This window comes from Notolabrus celidotus, chromosome 10, assembly GCF_009762535.1.
Source record: "Notolabrus celidotus isolate fNotCel1 chromosome 10, fNotCel1.pri, whole genome shotgun sequence".
Classification (NCBI taxonomy): Eukaryota; Metazoa; Chordata; class Actinopteri; order Labriformes; family Labridae; genus Notolabrus; species Notolabrus celidotus.
Window position 1 is genome coordinate 24,907,839 of NC_048281.1, and position 16,713 is coordinate 24,924,551.

Consider the following 16,713-nt stretch of genomic DNA (forward strand, 5'->3'; position numbering starts at 1 on the left):
GATGAGGGAATTTGTTATAGACTGCTACAGTATGCACATACAGGACAGGAATGAACATTCTTTACTGTAGCTTTAAAATGCATTTACTGGGGTGCTGGTGGCTTAGCGATCTAAGCGCCCCACATTACTGCCAAAATGCCAAAAAAATATAACTATAAAAAAATGCATTTGCTGTCCAAGCCTCAAAACTCTGTTACAAGTGTGCCTTTCTATCTTAGTAACTACTTTCAAATCTGGGATAAACACTTGTAGTAATATCTGCAGTTGGGCCTCATGTACCCTCACACTTTCAAAGTCCCCCTCCACTTTTAAGTTTTCTTCTACCTGTTCAGGACACCTGAGACACATCTGTGCAGTCTGACACTAGAAAAAAAAGATTTTCTATTTGTTTCATTCAGTTTCTTTGTGCTTGACTTTTCTTAAATTACTTATTTGTTTTTTATGTCTTTATTGAGAGACAGGGAAGTGGATATACTCAGAAACAGAGAAGAGAGCATCAGCACAGGGCCGAGGTAGGGAACTGAACCCATGACCGCTGCTGCAAGAAATTAACCCTCTGTCTGAAGAACACACAATTTAACCATGGAGCTAAACTAGCGTCTGTGCTTATCCTTATCTAAGTGTAGTTAGGTAAAGATGTCTGTGAATATGTGCAGGCAGGAGTTTTGAGACAACACAGCTAAGTTAATTTAATTTGAGTTTATTTGATTAGGTCAATGCACATTAATCAACATTTCAACAGTATGCCTCAATGTAAATATGCCAGAGTTAGCACAATAGCTAAATTTCATCCGTAGTCCTAAGGCAGGTACTTACATAAAACATAAAACAAGTTTTAAAATTACAGGATGTCACAAAACGGTTAACAGGACACTACACAAACTGACAGATTTTACATACAAAACGTTTGTGACATTATAAAAACAGGATGGAAGGTGAGGCCAAAGCCCCTGCGAACGGGCATCAAGTGAGAAAACAGATTATTCATGAGTACATGACTGGTTTGTTTTTAACCAATGTTTCACTGTTTTTTTAAAGGGACCATAGTTCTCAAGCTCCCGAATGTGCGCTGGTAGTTTGTTCCAGGACTGTGTGCCTCTGACAGACACTACCATTTGGCTGAATTTGAATTTTCGTCTCGGTAAAAACAGCTAGTTTGGAAGTCAGTCATGGTTCGGGGTGCGTCTTCTACTTGTGTGATGTAGGAACTTAAAGTGTGTCAGCACATGCATTCTCATCTCCACTCCATGTGCATCACCACACCTCACCATGCCACATCACACCAAGATTGGCTGTGAAGAGAAAGGATCAATCTGTGAGTAGCATTCCGCTTTGAATTTTTAAGTTTTTTGTAAGTACATTTTTGCCTTTATTAGATAGGACAGCTGAAGAGAGACAGGAACTGTAGGGAGAAGACAGTGAGGGAAGACATGCAGCAAATGGCCTGGAGTTGAACCACTAAGGGCTGCAACGAGGGCTAAAGCCTCTGTACATGGAGCTCACCGAAACTGCTAGGTCAACGGCACCCCATGTACAGATATTAGCTTAATAAGGCCAATTTACAACTTACCTCAACATTATCATCATTTACCAATGCTTATTAAGATCTATACTATTTCCTTCCTTTTAATTTTTCCTTTTAAAAATAATTAAGACCTAAAAAGTGAGCCTTGAATTTGTCTCAATGAACTGTTTAACTCCATATCAAACTCAAAAATTTAATTAGAGTAATTACATTTATTTAATTTAATAATTTTTTGGGTTTTTTTGTTGTTGTTTTTTCAAATACACATAATTTTTGTTGCAGGTATTTTTCATGTTTCTTTGTTTTTGTATTTTTTGAGGGTTTTGTATTTACACCTGACATAAAGTCACTTTAGCATGATGACATGTGTACACATAAATATTCTGTATATTTAAATTCCTCCATTCCGTTCTGTTTCTCTCTAAATTGTTCTATTATATCACATTCTGTTCTATTACATTCTCATCTGCCTCTTTAAATATTCTATTCTATTTTATTCTGTTCTGTTCTATTCTATCTTGCCATGAGGTAGCAGTGGCTCAATCTGTATGAGCTTGGCTAAGGAACCAGATGGTTGCTGGTCCAAGTCCAGGTAGGTACGTATATTAGTATAGAAATTGGACTGGATGCTGGAGAGGTGCCAGTTCACTTCCTGGCCACTGCAGAGGAGCCCTCAAGCAAGATACTGAACCCCCAACATACTCGTCCATGTGCAGCCTCCTCACTCTGACATCTGTCTATTAGTGCATGCTCATAGGACCCTGAAATACCCATACGTACCCTGCATGTATGTGTACTTCTGGCCTATGTGTGTTTTGCATGTTCAGTAACTGAGTGTAAAAATTTAACTACCCTATAGGGATCCTTCCTCGTCTTGTTTTACTTTCTATTCTATCCTAGTCAGTTCATTTTTTAAATTCTATTACTTTATATTAAATTTTATTCTGCCATTTACATTTCTACTCTTCCATGTTATCCTATTTATTCTTTTTAGTCTGTTCCTCAAAGAAGTTTTCTTTCTGATTATGTTTAAGATGCCATATAAGTACTATGCTTTTCCATTACTCTGCTAAGGTTGCATTATGAACAGATTACAAACCTGCAGTCAGACCACTGCTTCCTCCTCCTCCTCCTCCTCCTCCTCCTCTGGAAGTGTTACCCTCTCATCCTCTATCTTCCCCTCATCCGCTATTCTCCTCCTCACCTCCTGCCGCACTCCATCCCCTCTGCTGAGCACAGGTATTTGTTTAGGAATCTCTCGGTGGAAATTATACTCCATCTCCGGCGCTCCCTATCAACACACAATTATCATGGGCAATCATGCAGAACAGTGCTGAATTCAGCTGGGACTCTGATGACATTACTGACTGCTGAAGGCCCCGCTGCTGCTGCTGGAGGTAGCCTACACCTGCATTAAAACCACCACTCTCCCTCTCTTCCTCTCTCTCTCTCTCTTTCTCCCCCTCTCTCTCACTCTTTCTCTCTTCCTCGGATATGGATTGAGAAATTATTAAATATTTCTTTATCTTATTATGATTTCATTTAAACCGGGAAGTCCACCAGATAAGAAATCTCTTTCCCCAGGGAGACTTGGCTGAAAGGACCACTCCATGCCTGAATCAGAACAAATCCTGTGATCTTATCTCACAATTTATCATCAACTGCCAACCTCTGTGGCCTCCTCTTGTGACCTGTAGTGGTGTTGCCTCAGTGTATAGCCTCTCATACGGCTGACTTGAAGTTTTTTTTGTGGCTTCTCCCTTTTCAATTTGAAATTTCAGGAATCAGGAAGTGTGAATCTCCATCCTCATCCTCATCCGTAAAGGCAAAGTCAATCTCACAAAGTAATCAATGCCTCACATTGTGTCTCTCACTCCTACATTCTGAGGCATTTCCCTATGTATGATAAGTACATTTTTAAGCTGGAAAGGCACAGAGTTGATACAGACACATGAGAATCGACACAGGAGTCCATTCAGATCCTGATCAAATGCTCCATTCATGAGTGAAATTACCATCCGTCTGTCAGCCAAGGTGTGAATTCTTTCATCTACAGATCCTGCCTCTGAAGCTGTGATTAAATGCATAACGCCACATACGCTCCGCACTGACTCTAGATAAGCAAAATAGGATTTCTGCTGCTCTCCTGTAGGTTAATGTGGGGACCAAATGATGCAACGGTGCCCTCTTGTGGCTGGTGGATGCTTTTTGCTGCTTAAACACATTTATGACAAGAAAATAATCCCATGTCACTGAAGACTTCCCTGCATGTGTGAAATGATTTGTTACAGCAATAGTCCTTTAACCCTCCTGTTATGTTGCAGGTCAAATTTACCCATTTTAAAAAATGTTAAAAATGTTTTTTCGCCATGAAACTTCTTCTGCTTGGCTTAATTAGGGTGAACAACATATACAATGAAAATGGTTCATTACACACATTTACAACCCTCCTTCATGTTTATATTACAGAGATACTATTCATGGTTCAATTTGACCCTGCAGTCAAAGTTGAGGCTAAAAGGGGTCAGAAGTGTCAAATACTAATTTTTCTTTCTAACTGTGTCACCTATTTCACCCCAATCACTTTCCAATGTACATAAAAAAAAAGTTTAAACATTATTTTTTATTTAAAAAAATGAGTGAATTATAATAAATTCTAAATGGTAAATGGACTTGTACTTATTTAGCGCTTTTCTAGTCTTTCTGACTACTCAAAGCACTTTTTACACTACTCGTCACATTCACCCATTCATACCCATTCACTCACTGATGGTAGAGGCTGCTATTTAGTGAGGGACCATCAGTATTAGCTAATATCATTCATTCACATTATCCTCATTGAACCATGATCTGTGAGAATTAAAGAATACCAATGCACTAAATATTGACTGAAATGGTTAATAATGAGATTTAAGAAATGTTTATTGGGATTTTTTGGGGTTCTGACACTTATGAATCATTAAATATGCCCCGGGTCAAGTTGACCCTAGAAAATTATTGTTGTCCCTAGGAAACGAACAAACAGGAGGGTTAACTAACTTTACCAGTTTTTACACTATTTCAATTTTGACCATACATTGATACTGTTTGTGTCTTAAAGCCCCTGTGAGTAACTTTCTCTTTGCTGATTTCCTCCAGTACATCTGTAAGTTATGCTTGTAACAAGAAAAAAGTAGTCTGGATTTCTTTAATCAGTCAAATGTGTCACTAATTCACAATCTTTGCTGTGATATATTAAAGAAAGAGGATGATTTAGCGACATGCATTAATCACTTTGTCTGACACATCTTTCGCTGCAACTTTTCAAGCATTGATAATAATGAGGAAGAACTCCTAACTGGAGCTTTAAGACACTCTTCTGCATTTTCAGTGTGCAGGCTCTTTGTTAATGAAATGGGACAGCTGAATTTGACTACCTACGTCTGTCACTGTGTCTTAGACCAGGGGTTCTCAAACTTTTTGGAGCCAGGGACCCCTCACAGGTGACAACATTTTCCAAGGACCCCCTCATAATTGTAACATAGATTAAGGACATGCTTACTACCAATTGCACTCTTAGATGCCCTTGGAACTATTTGTATTGTAAAACTTATCAATCAAAATACTTCAGACCTGTTCCATAGTTATAAACAAATAACAATTCAATTTGAATCAAGTAAATACCACTTGCATACTTTAAAACTGAGGGTCATTTCATTCCTTGTGGACTCAACATGACAGCATTTATACTTTTCAAGTAATTGATCTTAAACGCTTTCAGAAAATGAACAGTGGCAAGACTGGCATATCCCTTCAAGCCACTACATGGTATCCTAACAATGGTATATATGCTGTTTTTAATGACACAGCACAATTTGATAATTTATTAGAAATGTATTCTAATTAATTCACGGACCCCCATACTATGGTACAAAGACCCCCAGGGGTCCCAAAACCCCACTTTGAGAGCCACTGTCTTAGACTGCTCTAGTTCAAGAGCCCAAATTGTTTCCAATTCTTTGACATGTTATAAAGAAAAAAACATATCAGACACCAAAGCTGTCATCACCTTGTTGTTTTAATTTTTAAATAGATCACAGAAATTACATTTACTTAGACATATATGAACATCAGTGTCTCAAAGCACACTTAAAACTGCAGTAGGCGATTCTTTTAAAGGCATTATTCTTATTATTACATTTTTCAATTTCTTTACTTCCTGGTGGCAAATAATAAATAAAATCCTCTGGGGAAAGAAAGAGAACAAATATGCAAATTATGCAGCAATCACAGGCCTGTAAATCCAGGAAATCAATGATTTAACATCTCACCTGTGTGTCTGTGCATCTGTACGACGACCTCCACTAAAACAGAAGTGAGTAAAGAATTGCTGAAGTATTGCAGATAAAAGCAGCTGTCTGATGTTTTTAGTCATGCAAGTTTCTCCGAAGATATGCTAGCTAAGCTAATGTTAGCCATACTCTGCAAACCAGTTTGACATTGGTTACCTGCAGACTCTGTGATCCCATGTTAAGCTATGGCACATCAATTGTGCTCATTTGTGTCTGTTTTCTGAGTGTTTTCTTACCATTAGACTCGTCCGTTAGTTTGAATTAAAAAGATCAGTCGCTTCAGAACATCCCTAATCCAAAGCCAACTTTGACATGTGTCCCATCTTTTGTTACAATAGACTTTAATGGGCTAATAATGTTTGTAAAGTGTATCACTGAGTCATACTGCTGCACTGAGTCTCATGTTCACTTATTATGAACTGTTTATACCATAGACATATAAAGAGTAGACACCGCATTGGCTGCTGGGGCGCAAGAAATACGGCTGCCATCTTGGTCCGGTCATCCTACACATGATCCTACCTGTAAACGTAAACTGAAGCAGCAGAGACTTCAAGATGCCAGAGCACTGTGCGGCAAAATACCTATCATACATCACACATATCACATATCAGAATATTCTATTACTGTTAAGCCCACTATGAATATCAAAATACGCAAAACCATGTGGCCTGTATCATACCTACATGTATGATGTTTGCAGAAAAAAACAACCCTACTTGAAAATCAGTTTAGTATTCAGCGAGTTATGATTGATTAAATGTGCTGATGCTTAATTGCGCCTGCCAAACAGATTACACTGAGTGGAGTGGGTGACTGGACCAAGATGGCGGCCCCATGGCTCGTCAGCGCCAATAGGTAGTGGCGGTCGATGCGGTGTCTACTCTTTATATGTCTATGGTTTTTACTGTGTTGACACACAGACACAGACTGCTGTCCTAAATGCTCACCAGAGCCCCAAATGTATAGCCCTCCACAGTTAAAAAGTAATCCCGAACAAATGCACTCTCATTAAGTAATGGCAGTTGTTGTTTAGAAACTTATATAAGCCCTTTTAAAAAAAAAAAAATTTGTAATTGCATTTTTTTTTAAACTTACATTGTAGAAATGAATTAGTTTGGAGCTGTTCAATGCTACAGACAAGGTAGGGTAGCTAAAGAGAAAGAATATTAAACATCATAAGTCTTAGCCTTTACAGTGACAGCAGAATCACCAGGTGCTGTTTGCCGAACACTCACTCCATTATTGTATATACATAATATAAAAATAATCATGCAACCATAAACTCCTCACAGGATACTTTTTTTTAATTTTGCAGACATTAAATTGTTTCAGCTGATATCATTCTATTCATCATAATTTAAATGCTGGTGATTGTGAATTGCAGGAACACACCAAGAGCCCTCACAAGCATATACAAACTGAAGTGAAAGGCACCACAGATTATTATTTTTACTGTAGGTGTGCTGAGAATTTGATTTATTGCTTATGACAAGAACAAAACAGTTTGATTCCTGCGGCAAAAAGTTCAAAACGGTCAGCGGATTTGTTGTTCCACGGAGCAACCATACAAAATCTACAGAGCTCTGCTATTATAGTGCAGACAAAATGGGCAAAATATCAACACTACATTGGACGAACAGAAAACCTCATCCACAGCCCCCACTGTTCCTCTAACCTGGATAAAGTTAGTGGCAGTGAATCCGAATGGTTCTGCCAATGAGGAGGAAAAGAAGGCCGGCCAATAGGCAGAAGAAGATGCCAACAGGGGCGAACATGAAGGATAGTCCGTAGTGGATGGACAGCTGGAAGTTTGGACACACTGTGGCGCGCTGGTGTTGTACGTACAGATCCACAACATCCAACACCTGCAGCCACAGGACGTACATCACCACCACACACAGCAGGAACAGAGCTGGGGCAGAGAGGGATAGAGACAAGATGGTGATGAGTCAGGGTAAGTTACAAACTTTTTTAAAAACAGAAAATGCAGAAAGGACTATTCATGCTGGTGAAGAAGTATTCAGATCAGATCTTTAAAGCTGTAGTAGGTAACACTTTTCCATTAGAATTTTGGTTAAAATGGGGTGCCAATGTGGTTGGCCTGGGGTCTAAGTGCGCCACATAGACAGAGGCTATAGCCTTTGTCACAGAGGTCACAGGTTTGATTCCAGCCTCGACCATTTTCTGTATGTCCTCCCCCTCTCTCTACTCCCCACATTCCTGTCTCTCTTCAGCTGTCCTATCCATTGGAGGCAAAAATGTCCAAAATAAAAGGAAATAGTTTTGGTCAAAATAGCAAATTTATGATTATTGCATATTGTAGGAGCAATGAAGGATTCAAGTGCTTATTGTATCTTATTTTGAGGTTTAGGGTAGGTTCTTGTTTGTATATTTTTTGTGGTGTTATTTTTCTGTTGTTTGTTTAAGATATGGTTTATTATGGGGTCAGTTAATGAGGTTATTTACGGGTCATGTGTTGGGGCGGGGATATTCAGTTCATTTAGGCCACCTGTTTTCTTTTGTATGGAGGTAGAGAGAGGGGGTAAGCTGGGTCTCCGTATTTGTTGTTGACCGCTCATTTTTCGCTTATTATCGCTTATTTTCGCTATTTTCTTTTGTGCTTTTTATCATGAGTTGATTATCCTTTTTCGTTAATAAAAAGTTAAATTTACTTTTTTGTGCATTAGTGATTTTTGCTTTTAGGGCGTCCAACACTAAATAGGCCCAACCTCAGCCTCTCAGCAGCTTTTGGCCTTTTGTAGGCACTGCACATATCTTAACAAGATTAAATTGAAATGTTGCTTTAAATAAATGTGTATCTGGCCTGTGTCTTTGAGTACCTGTCCCCTTTTGTGTTTAATTGTTTATGGCCCAGTCTTAATCAAACAACTAATCAGTGTTAGCTTGAATGCAGCCCGCAACTCTGTACAAACCAAGTGGCAAATTTGGTTTCTGATTTTTTAAATATGAAGCCAATGCTGAAGTGCAAAACACTGCAGTTCCAATAGTGTCCACTAGAGGCTGGCACTGAGAACAAATTAACACCCATTTTTACAACACAAATCAACTTATTCACAGCCTGATAAAAAAAAATTGCCGTTCTTAATTGCCAATTTATATGTTAGTGCAAACCGTCAGTGTTTTGCAAGGTAGCATAAAATGGTAAATTATTCAAGTACAGAACAAGAATCATAAGTTTGAAAAGTAGCGTAGTATTCACTACTGGATTAAAGCATATCAAAGTCTTACCTGATGTCAAGAAGAAGCCTCCTCCGGCTTTGTACAGACGGTGACTGGCGAACGGAGCAGCACAGATAATAAAGAACCCACCAAGCACCACAGCTGCCACACCGATCAGCATGAAGATGCTCCAGAAGCCTCTGTAGACTGGAACATGCAAAGATTAGTCCACTGTATACCGACAGCAAATGAACAAATAATATAATAAGAATTGTTTATAATATAAACAATTCTGTTGGGGGAGGGCGGCATTTCATTAAACGGACACTTACTTATAGCAGTGTCATATTCTGTTGCATTGTTGGGCTGTTGAGACAGGGGGAAGGGGAAGAGGTAGGCGTGGGTGCAAACTTTGGAGTGGGGCTGATTTGCTGGAGACAGAAAGAATAAATCAACACAACAAGTTAATGAGAATGTAGCCTTCAACGTAAACAAACACTCTGGATTTAAAGGACTTAAACCAAAGAACAACATGATGTCTTCCTGAGAGAACAACAAAAAAGAAACACGTCAGATATTGCAAAATTATACAATATGTTCTGTTCTTTACAATTTGATGATTCACATTCAATTTTTGAATATCAACTCTGGATAAGACTAAATTAAGTTTAAGTATGAGATACTAAGTAAACTAACTCAGATGTTTTTCCTCATAATGTTTTGTATTTTTCTTTCTGGCTCTCTTCTTCTCCAGCATGTGAAATTCAACAGAACCCTCACAAGGTCCTTTTAGTGCTGGAGGCTGTTTCTGACAATGAGCCACCATTCAGAGTCTCCTTCAGAAAATAGATGACACACAATCACCTGACAGAGACTCAAATAACATCACATGGCTCAACCTCTTAACAGTCACATGGGACGGTTTCTATTGATGATGCCATACTAGTTTAATTGACAGAAAAAAAACTGATATGCATTCTGCTGCTAAACACTGTAAACAGAGATATTTAGGGAATGTATAAAATAAAACTTGTCTTCCTTGTGTAAAATTGTATTTCGATCATGTTTCTGATCTGATGAAGAAACTTTATGCTCGTCTGACATTTGGATCAGCTTTCAGAGCAACTAGACACTTTAGCCACATTAGAATCAGAGCTAGATTTGCTCTTGTTGCATGTTTTGGTGGATGCACTCCCCTTTTATTGCTCTTTCTGCCTGTCGGAGCCATGGGATGAGTAACACCCAAGCGGCAACCTCCGGTCTAAAAATATTAGTCCAATGCAAAAGCACTAAAAACTGCAGTTCATCGAGGATGCGCTTGAGGCTGGCTCAGGAAGTACTGGAAACCACATAGACACCAATTCAAAAAAGCTGATCTTTACAGCAGAAATAAACATGTTTACAGCCTGGTACAAAAGACAGGTGTAGTCTGGATAGCTAATTTCTTGATCGGCACACACTGTGGGGGATGAATATTTTTGTAACGCTGCAATTTGGAAGATATTGAGATTGCGAGTCTTCTAATGAGAGGCACAGCTGACTTGATTGACAGGCGGGAACACTGTAGCTGTTGGCGAGGAGACTAAAAGCCCGCCTCTTTACGTTACAATCGATCAACAGCAGCAATATGGCTGCCGTCGACGACTGGCTTCAAAACAGCTCTTCAGAAACAGATGGGTGACATCACGGGTCCTACGTCCATATTTTATACAGTCTATGGTAATACCACAGTTTTACATGGAATGTGATCTCTGTAAAGTTGGTTAAATTGCTGTTGCTCAAAGCAAAATGAGTAGCTAAACTTCAGGCAGCCATTCCTCAGCTTGTGTCATAGCACACCCTGTGAAACGCATTGTTTAAAATGTAAAAAAACGTAGGCTTAATGGTTTTAAATGACCACAAAAAGATGAAAGCATAATAGGCATTTCTTTTTTCTGTGAATGCCTTTATAGCAAAAGGGAAAGGGTATTTGTTATGCAACTATAAGAGAGCATAAAATGTAACTTGTTATGGTGTAATAATACTTTGGTGGACTGATCACATGTACAAGCACAGTTTGTTGCATAAGGAAGGGTCACCACACAACATGATGTTTTCAGCACATCAAACAAAGAGAGAAAGAAATAAAATGCTCATAACAAAACATTAGTTACTCTATTTTCATTATAATACACACAGAAAGTTTAGACAATAATAATAATACTTTTATTTGTATAGCACTTTTCAATACAGGTAACTGCTTCACAAGAACAATAAAAACAGACAAAGTAAAGCATTAAAATTTTACTAAAATCACAGAATAAGCGCTTTATTATAAACGTGTGTCTTGAGGAGTGAAATAAAATTCAGGACTGACTCTTTAAATCTGATTTCCTATTGCCGTTACAAAGTCAGGAAGCTCTGACAGGAAAGACCCTGACCCTTTTAGTTTCAGTTTAGACCTTAGAGCAGCCAGCAGAGCAGTGCCAAAGGATCTCAACCTGGCTCATAGGGGGATAAAAGCTCAGAAACATATGGAGGAATGACATAATGTGTCTGTGTGACTTACTGAACCAGAGCTTCCACAGTAGGTCGGCATCATCCTCACTGCCTCCAAACGAACACTTCCAGAAAAACCCCTCATGGTACAACGTGACATCACTGGTTTCACTGGCTGCATCCTGTAACACCACATCTCCACGCTGACAGACATAATACCAGAGAAAATTAGGATTTCAAATATGGTTTCATTTTTAAAAAGCAAGCAGAGTAAGGTTTGTGTGAACACAGAATATGTTATCTGTGGATGTATGAAATCCTGGAGGTGGTCTCACGATCATGGATGGCAGGTGTACTGTACAAAGCAGCTGCTAATTCGGGTCAAGGGTTGAGCCGAGCAAGCACCTCCAACCTCACGACAGGTTTGGTGTGGTGCCGTGTGAACCTGCAGTTCAAGGGTGTTCCCACCCAGGAAACATTTGTCTATGGTGGTGGATATTTTTGCAAATTAAGAAACCATCCTAGATTGAGTATTATCTCACTCATGCCATATTGAGGAGGCAAGCTGTGAAGAAGGCAGACATTAAAGTTTTGGCATCTAATCAGGTTGTATTTTTGATTTTAAGATAGGCTTTGAAGACCATATTTTGGGGCATGTGGATGGACCTTATCTTCCATTGCAGATCTTATTACCCTGACAAAAGAGCCATCCAAATTAGGATTGAAATAAAATGACAGTTTTGATGGTTCAGTTGTATTACTGTATGGACTACTACTTTGGTTTTATTGTGGTGATATCATGTGTTGATTCCAGTATCAGTGCCCACTATGAAGAGCTAAGTATGTTCAAGTCGGTGATATTTAATATAGCAACATACCACGACTGGTATTTGTATTTCTATCATGAGGACACGTGGTATATGCAACGTCTCAACTACTGCATAGCTGCACACACAATCAGACACACACGCTGCATTAAACAGTGTCTGATTACATGAGGATGTCCTGCAGCAGAGATGCCTCTCCACCCTGCTAGTTATCCACTTAAAGAAATAATCAAAATAAGAAAAAATGGATATGGTACAATTCCAAACAAAACCATATAATACAATATAATATGTTATGATTTGATAAGTTACGATACGATACAATACAATACGATACGATCTTATATAAATGATTCTATTTTCTACAACATTTTGTGATATTACTCCAAACAGTACCATACAATATGATACAATACGGTACGATACGTTACGATATGATACGATTCAATACTATTTGATTTATGATACGATACGACATGACACGATACGATACAAAATGATTCTATTTGATACAACTTTATATGATATTACTGCAAACACTATGATACTATACAGTACAATCGGGTACGATCAGGTCTGATAGGGTACAATCGGGTACAATCGGGTACGATCGGGTACAATCGGGTACGATACGGTACAATATGGTACGATACGGCACAATACGATACGGTACAATACAATACCAGACGATACAATATGATGTGATACAATATAAGGTACACTTTATTGCCCCTATGGGGACATTTGGCTAGGACTAGAATATTACACATGTTTAGCTGTCTATTAGTTTAGTTTGGAAAAAAGAAACATTCAACTTGAATGAAACATTTACAGATTTGCTTTTTTTAAGACCAACACAGTTTAAAGGTCCACCATTAGATCTACCTATCTATACCAAGTAATCTCTAAGAGGGAGTGCTGTAAGTATTCACATTTCACCATTTAAAAGTTAAGTGCAAAAAATATTTATGAAATTACTGGTCTCTGGCCCTGAAGCAAGAACAACTGACCTAACATACACACATAATCTTATTTTTATACTAAAAACACACTCACACAACATTCAACTTGGACACAAGAAATGATAAGTTCCTATCCCTCTACCCTTCCACACCCACCTCTATGGTTACACCATCCGGGCTGACAGCTCCTCCAGGGTTTGGGTTGCAGGTCTCTGAGGCCAGAAGCCAATAATCAGTTCCAAAAGAGAGCAGGATGAAGACAGCAGCAAGAGCCCCAAAGAGCCCTGCAAAAAACAACGCCACACTGAGCTTCATGATCCTGGATTCACCAGCCTCTTAGATACTGAATGCAGACACTTGGACTGTTCCCTCCAATTACTGCAAGGGTATGTGACGAAAAGAGGCAAAAACAATCACTCCTTTGACATTTCAGTAAATCCACTTGAAAAGTTGTGGTCCAGCTTATTCTAAGTTTCTGGATCTTGACTCCTTTCCTGTCTCTCTGTCTGTGTTATGGGAGGACAAGGTTGAACACATGACTCCTCTGGACCCTACTGGGGTCTTCAGTCTGCCAGCCAGCCCGCCCTCCCTTTCTCCCAAACACCCCGAGCTATTTTGGGGGTCTGATTGAAGGCGGTTGCTTCTCTCCACTGTGGGACTGAGAGTGTGGAGCAGTTGGATAGTGTGAAGGGAGTGGATCAGAAATAACCTGTGGCAACTGGACACCCAGCGTCTGCATGGGAATGTCAGGGCAGGGTGGGACTGAAAGCACAGAAGAGGGGTGAAGAAGTATCCCACAACACTGGCCAAAGCTTCTGCCTCACTGGAACAGCACGCATGTAAACAGAGAAACCCAGCAAGTCTGTTTCCTGTAAATGGGGTTTGATAAACATTACTGTAAATGCACCCATGCTTGATGGGAATCTAGTTGCAATGACTACCAAATGAAGCTTTATAAACTTTTAGATTTGACATTATGGGATACCAAAAACTTCTAAAAACTGTGAAAGCATTACCAAGAAAAAACTCTCACATGAATTACACAGATACACAAATATCCCACTCTTTGGTTAAATTCAGAAACAGGGACTACATTAAACTAAAAGCAAGCGGCTAATTCACAACAACTGTTCGGCAATTTAGTGCGTGGCACATAAACAGAAGTTTTGTTTGTTAAATCTGTTTAGTATTATAACCATCAATGATTCATCAACATTCACCTAAAATGAACTGGGTTAAGTCCAGATCCTTTTTTTTTTTTAACAACACTTAGTTTGAGTTGAGGATAACTGCTGCTTAGCATCCAAGAGGCATTTTTAACTGTGAACCTAAAAGTAGACTTTACACACCGATGTGACCCAGGCCCTTCCTCAGCCTGAAGCATCCCACCTTTATCCACTGCTGTGTGGAACAGCTGACCAGTTTGGAAAACTTTTTTTGGCTTTTGGAGGCCAGTTGCTCCTTTTTCATCCACCTTTCTTTAGGCTAATCCTCGGATTAATTGGATTAAAGATACAGATATTTGATCCTGTTCATCTTTTTTTTTTTTCAACTTTATTTGTAGAACATTTTCAACATTTTAGACAGACAGTATGATATACAACATAAGGTACAAAAATATAGAATATAGAATAGACATCAGTTGTCACATCTGAATGTCAACACCCTTCCCCACCCATCACCCATTACAAGGACATTCAACAATTACAAAAAATAACAATAATAATACATAAATAAATAAATAAATACATAAATAAATAAATAAATAAATAAATAAATAAATAAATAAATAAATAAATAAATAAATAAATAAATAAATAAATAAATAATAAAATAAAATTTATAAATAAAATAAATAATGATGATAAATAAGTGGGAGAAAACAGTATTAAGGTACAATAGACGTATTAGATAAAATAGATAACAAAGAGTAAGTTAAGATTGCACACATCAGTCCTCCAACTCCGAGGAGAAATCTAGAGAATGTATATAGTTCAAAGGGATCCCAAGTAACAGGAAATGATTTCACCGTGCCTTTTAGTTTAAACCTAAGCTTCTCAACATCCTGTTCATCTTTATGCAACACTATTGAACATATGGGTGTGAATATATGAATAATATGTGTGATTCTGTCATGTATTTGAGTTGATTAACTGGTCAAATGATTAACTAGCTCACAAAATAGTGTGTAGGAAGTAACCATCGATGTTGTAGAAGCAAATTCTTTATCATCTATTGACTATTTTTGGACTTCTTTCTTGTTTTCCTTAAATTTGCATTTAGAGATGGCTCTTTTAACTTTTTTTTATTTACTGTGATTTTATCGATTGATGTAATATTCATCTTGTTTTGTTTTATTCTGGATTTAACTGAGGGTTACCTTATCTCATATCTACATAATTGATTGTGTCTGATTAAGGACGCCAACTCAATTACATGTACCAAATCTACCAACAGGTAAAACTTTAAATTACAAAACCAAAATCTAAACCTATTACTTATAAATATTTAAAGCATATATGTGCAAATTTTGTTTTGTCTTTTTTTTTATACTGGTTTATTTATTTTGGTCATATAACAACAAATCATATAATCTTAAAGGTTGTCTTCTTGTACAGGCTAACTTTCTAACAAAAAGGTCACCTCATTGGATCCTTTAGATGTGTTATTTTCATCATAACTTAGAAAATGTAAGCTGAAATTGTGGTTCAAAGTCCAAAGTTTCGAATGTGTAACTTTCGCATTCAGCTTTCGAGCACATCCAAAACACATTATTTTGTAGGTTTCTGATAAGGATCGTTCTGCTGGCTTAATGAGTTGCAAGCAGCAAAGCAGCACTACAGCTTGTAAATTACTGTTTGTCCAGCAGGTGGTGTAAAAGTTACTGAAATCTCAGTTTGTTCAATTGTTACAGCAGAATGCAAGGAAGCTCATTTAATACTATGAGAAATAAAGGAGTCAGAAGTTTGTTTTATAGTAGTGGGTAAGGAAGTATTCAGATCATGAGAAGAAAGTAGACATACACACATACAGTCAGCAATATTGTGTTTTATCTCAGGTACAAGAGGGGGAAAATGTTGGTAATTGATTTAACCATACATGAATAAATAATGGTTAAATAGATCATGTAAAAAAAATTAAAAAACAAGGATTAGGGAATCTGAAAATATTTACAATTTAGTAGAAGTGAGTGCATTAAAGGTATTTGTTTTGTTCTCTGTGTAACAAATGAGATAAGTTAAAGAAAATATAAAATATTGTGCAGGTCTTCAAAAGGCGATTGTTTTTTATATTCATTGGAAAACAATTTAATTAATACTAAATGTTATGTTACATTACTTTCTTGCTGTATCATATTTTATTATATTATATTATATTATATTATATTATAACTACCTCTGCAACTC

General features: G+C 37.8%; 1 protein-coding gene across 1 annotated transcript; it reads right to left on the reverse strand.

Annotated features, from left to right (window-relative positions):
- Positions 1-7,076: 7,076 nt before the first annotated feature.
- tmem182a (transmembrane protein 182a) lies at positions 7,077-13,621 on the reverse strand. Its single transcript, XM_034694358.1, has 5 exons — positions 13,463-13,621; positions 11,588-11,720; positions 9,372-9,470; positions 9,109-9,246; positions 7,077-7,771 (listed from the first exon to the last, which is right to left on the reverse strand). The coding sequence occupies exons 1-5, from the start codon at positions 13,619-13,621 to the stop codon at positions 7,545-7,547; spliced, it is 756 nt and encodes a 251-aa protein (XP_034550249.1). The 3' UTR covers positions 7,077-7,544.
- Positions 13,622-16,713: the final 3,092 nt, after the last annotated feature.

Bases quoted from the DNA above. Each gene is read 5' to 3' on its own strand.
- tmem182a (XM_034694358.1), bottom strand. From the start codon at position 13,621: ATGAAGCTCAGTGTGGCGTTGTTTTTTGCAGGGCTCTTTGGGGCTCTT. The intron at 11,721-13,462 runs GTGGGTGTGGAA...TATGTCTGTCAG, and splicing joins CGGATGGTGTAACCATAGAG to CGTGGAGATGTGGTGTTACA. The intron at 9,471-11,587 runs GTAAGTCACACA...TTCTGTCTCCAG, and splicing joins ACTGTGGAAGCTCTGGTTCA to CAAATCAGCCCCACTCCAAA.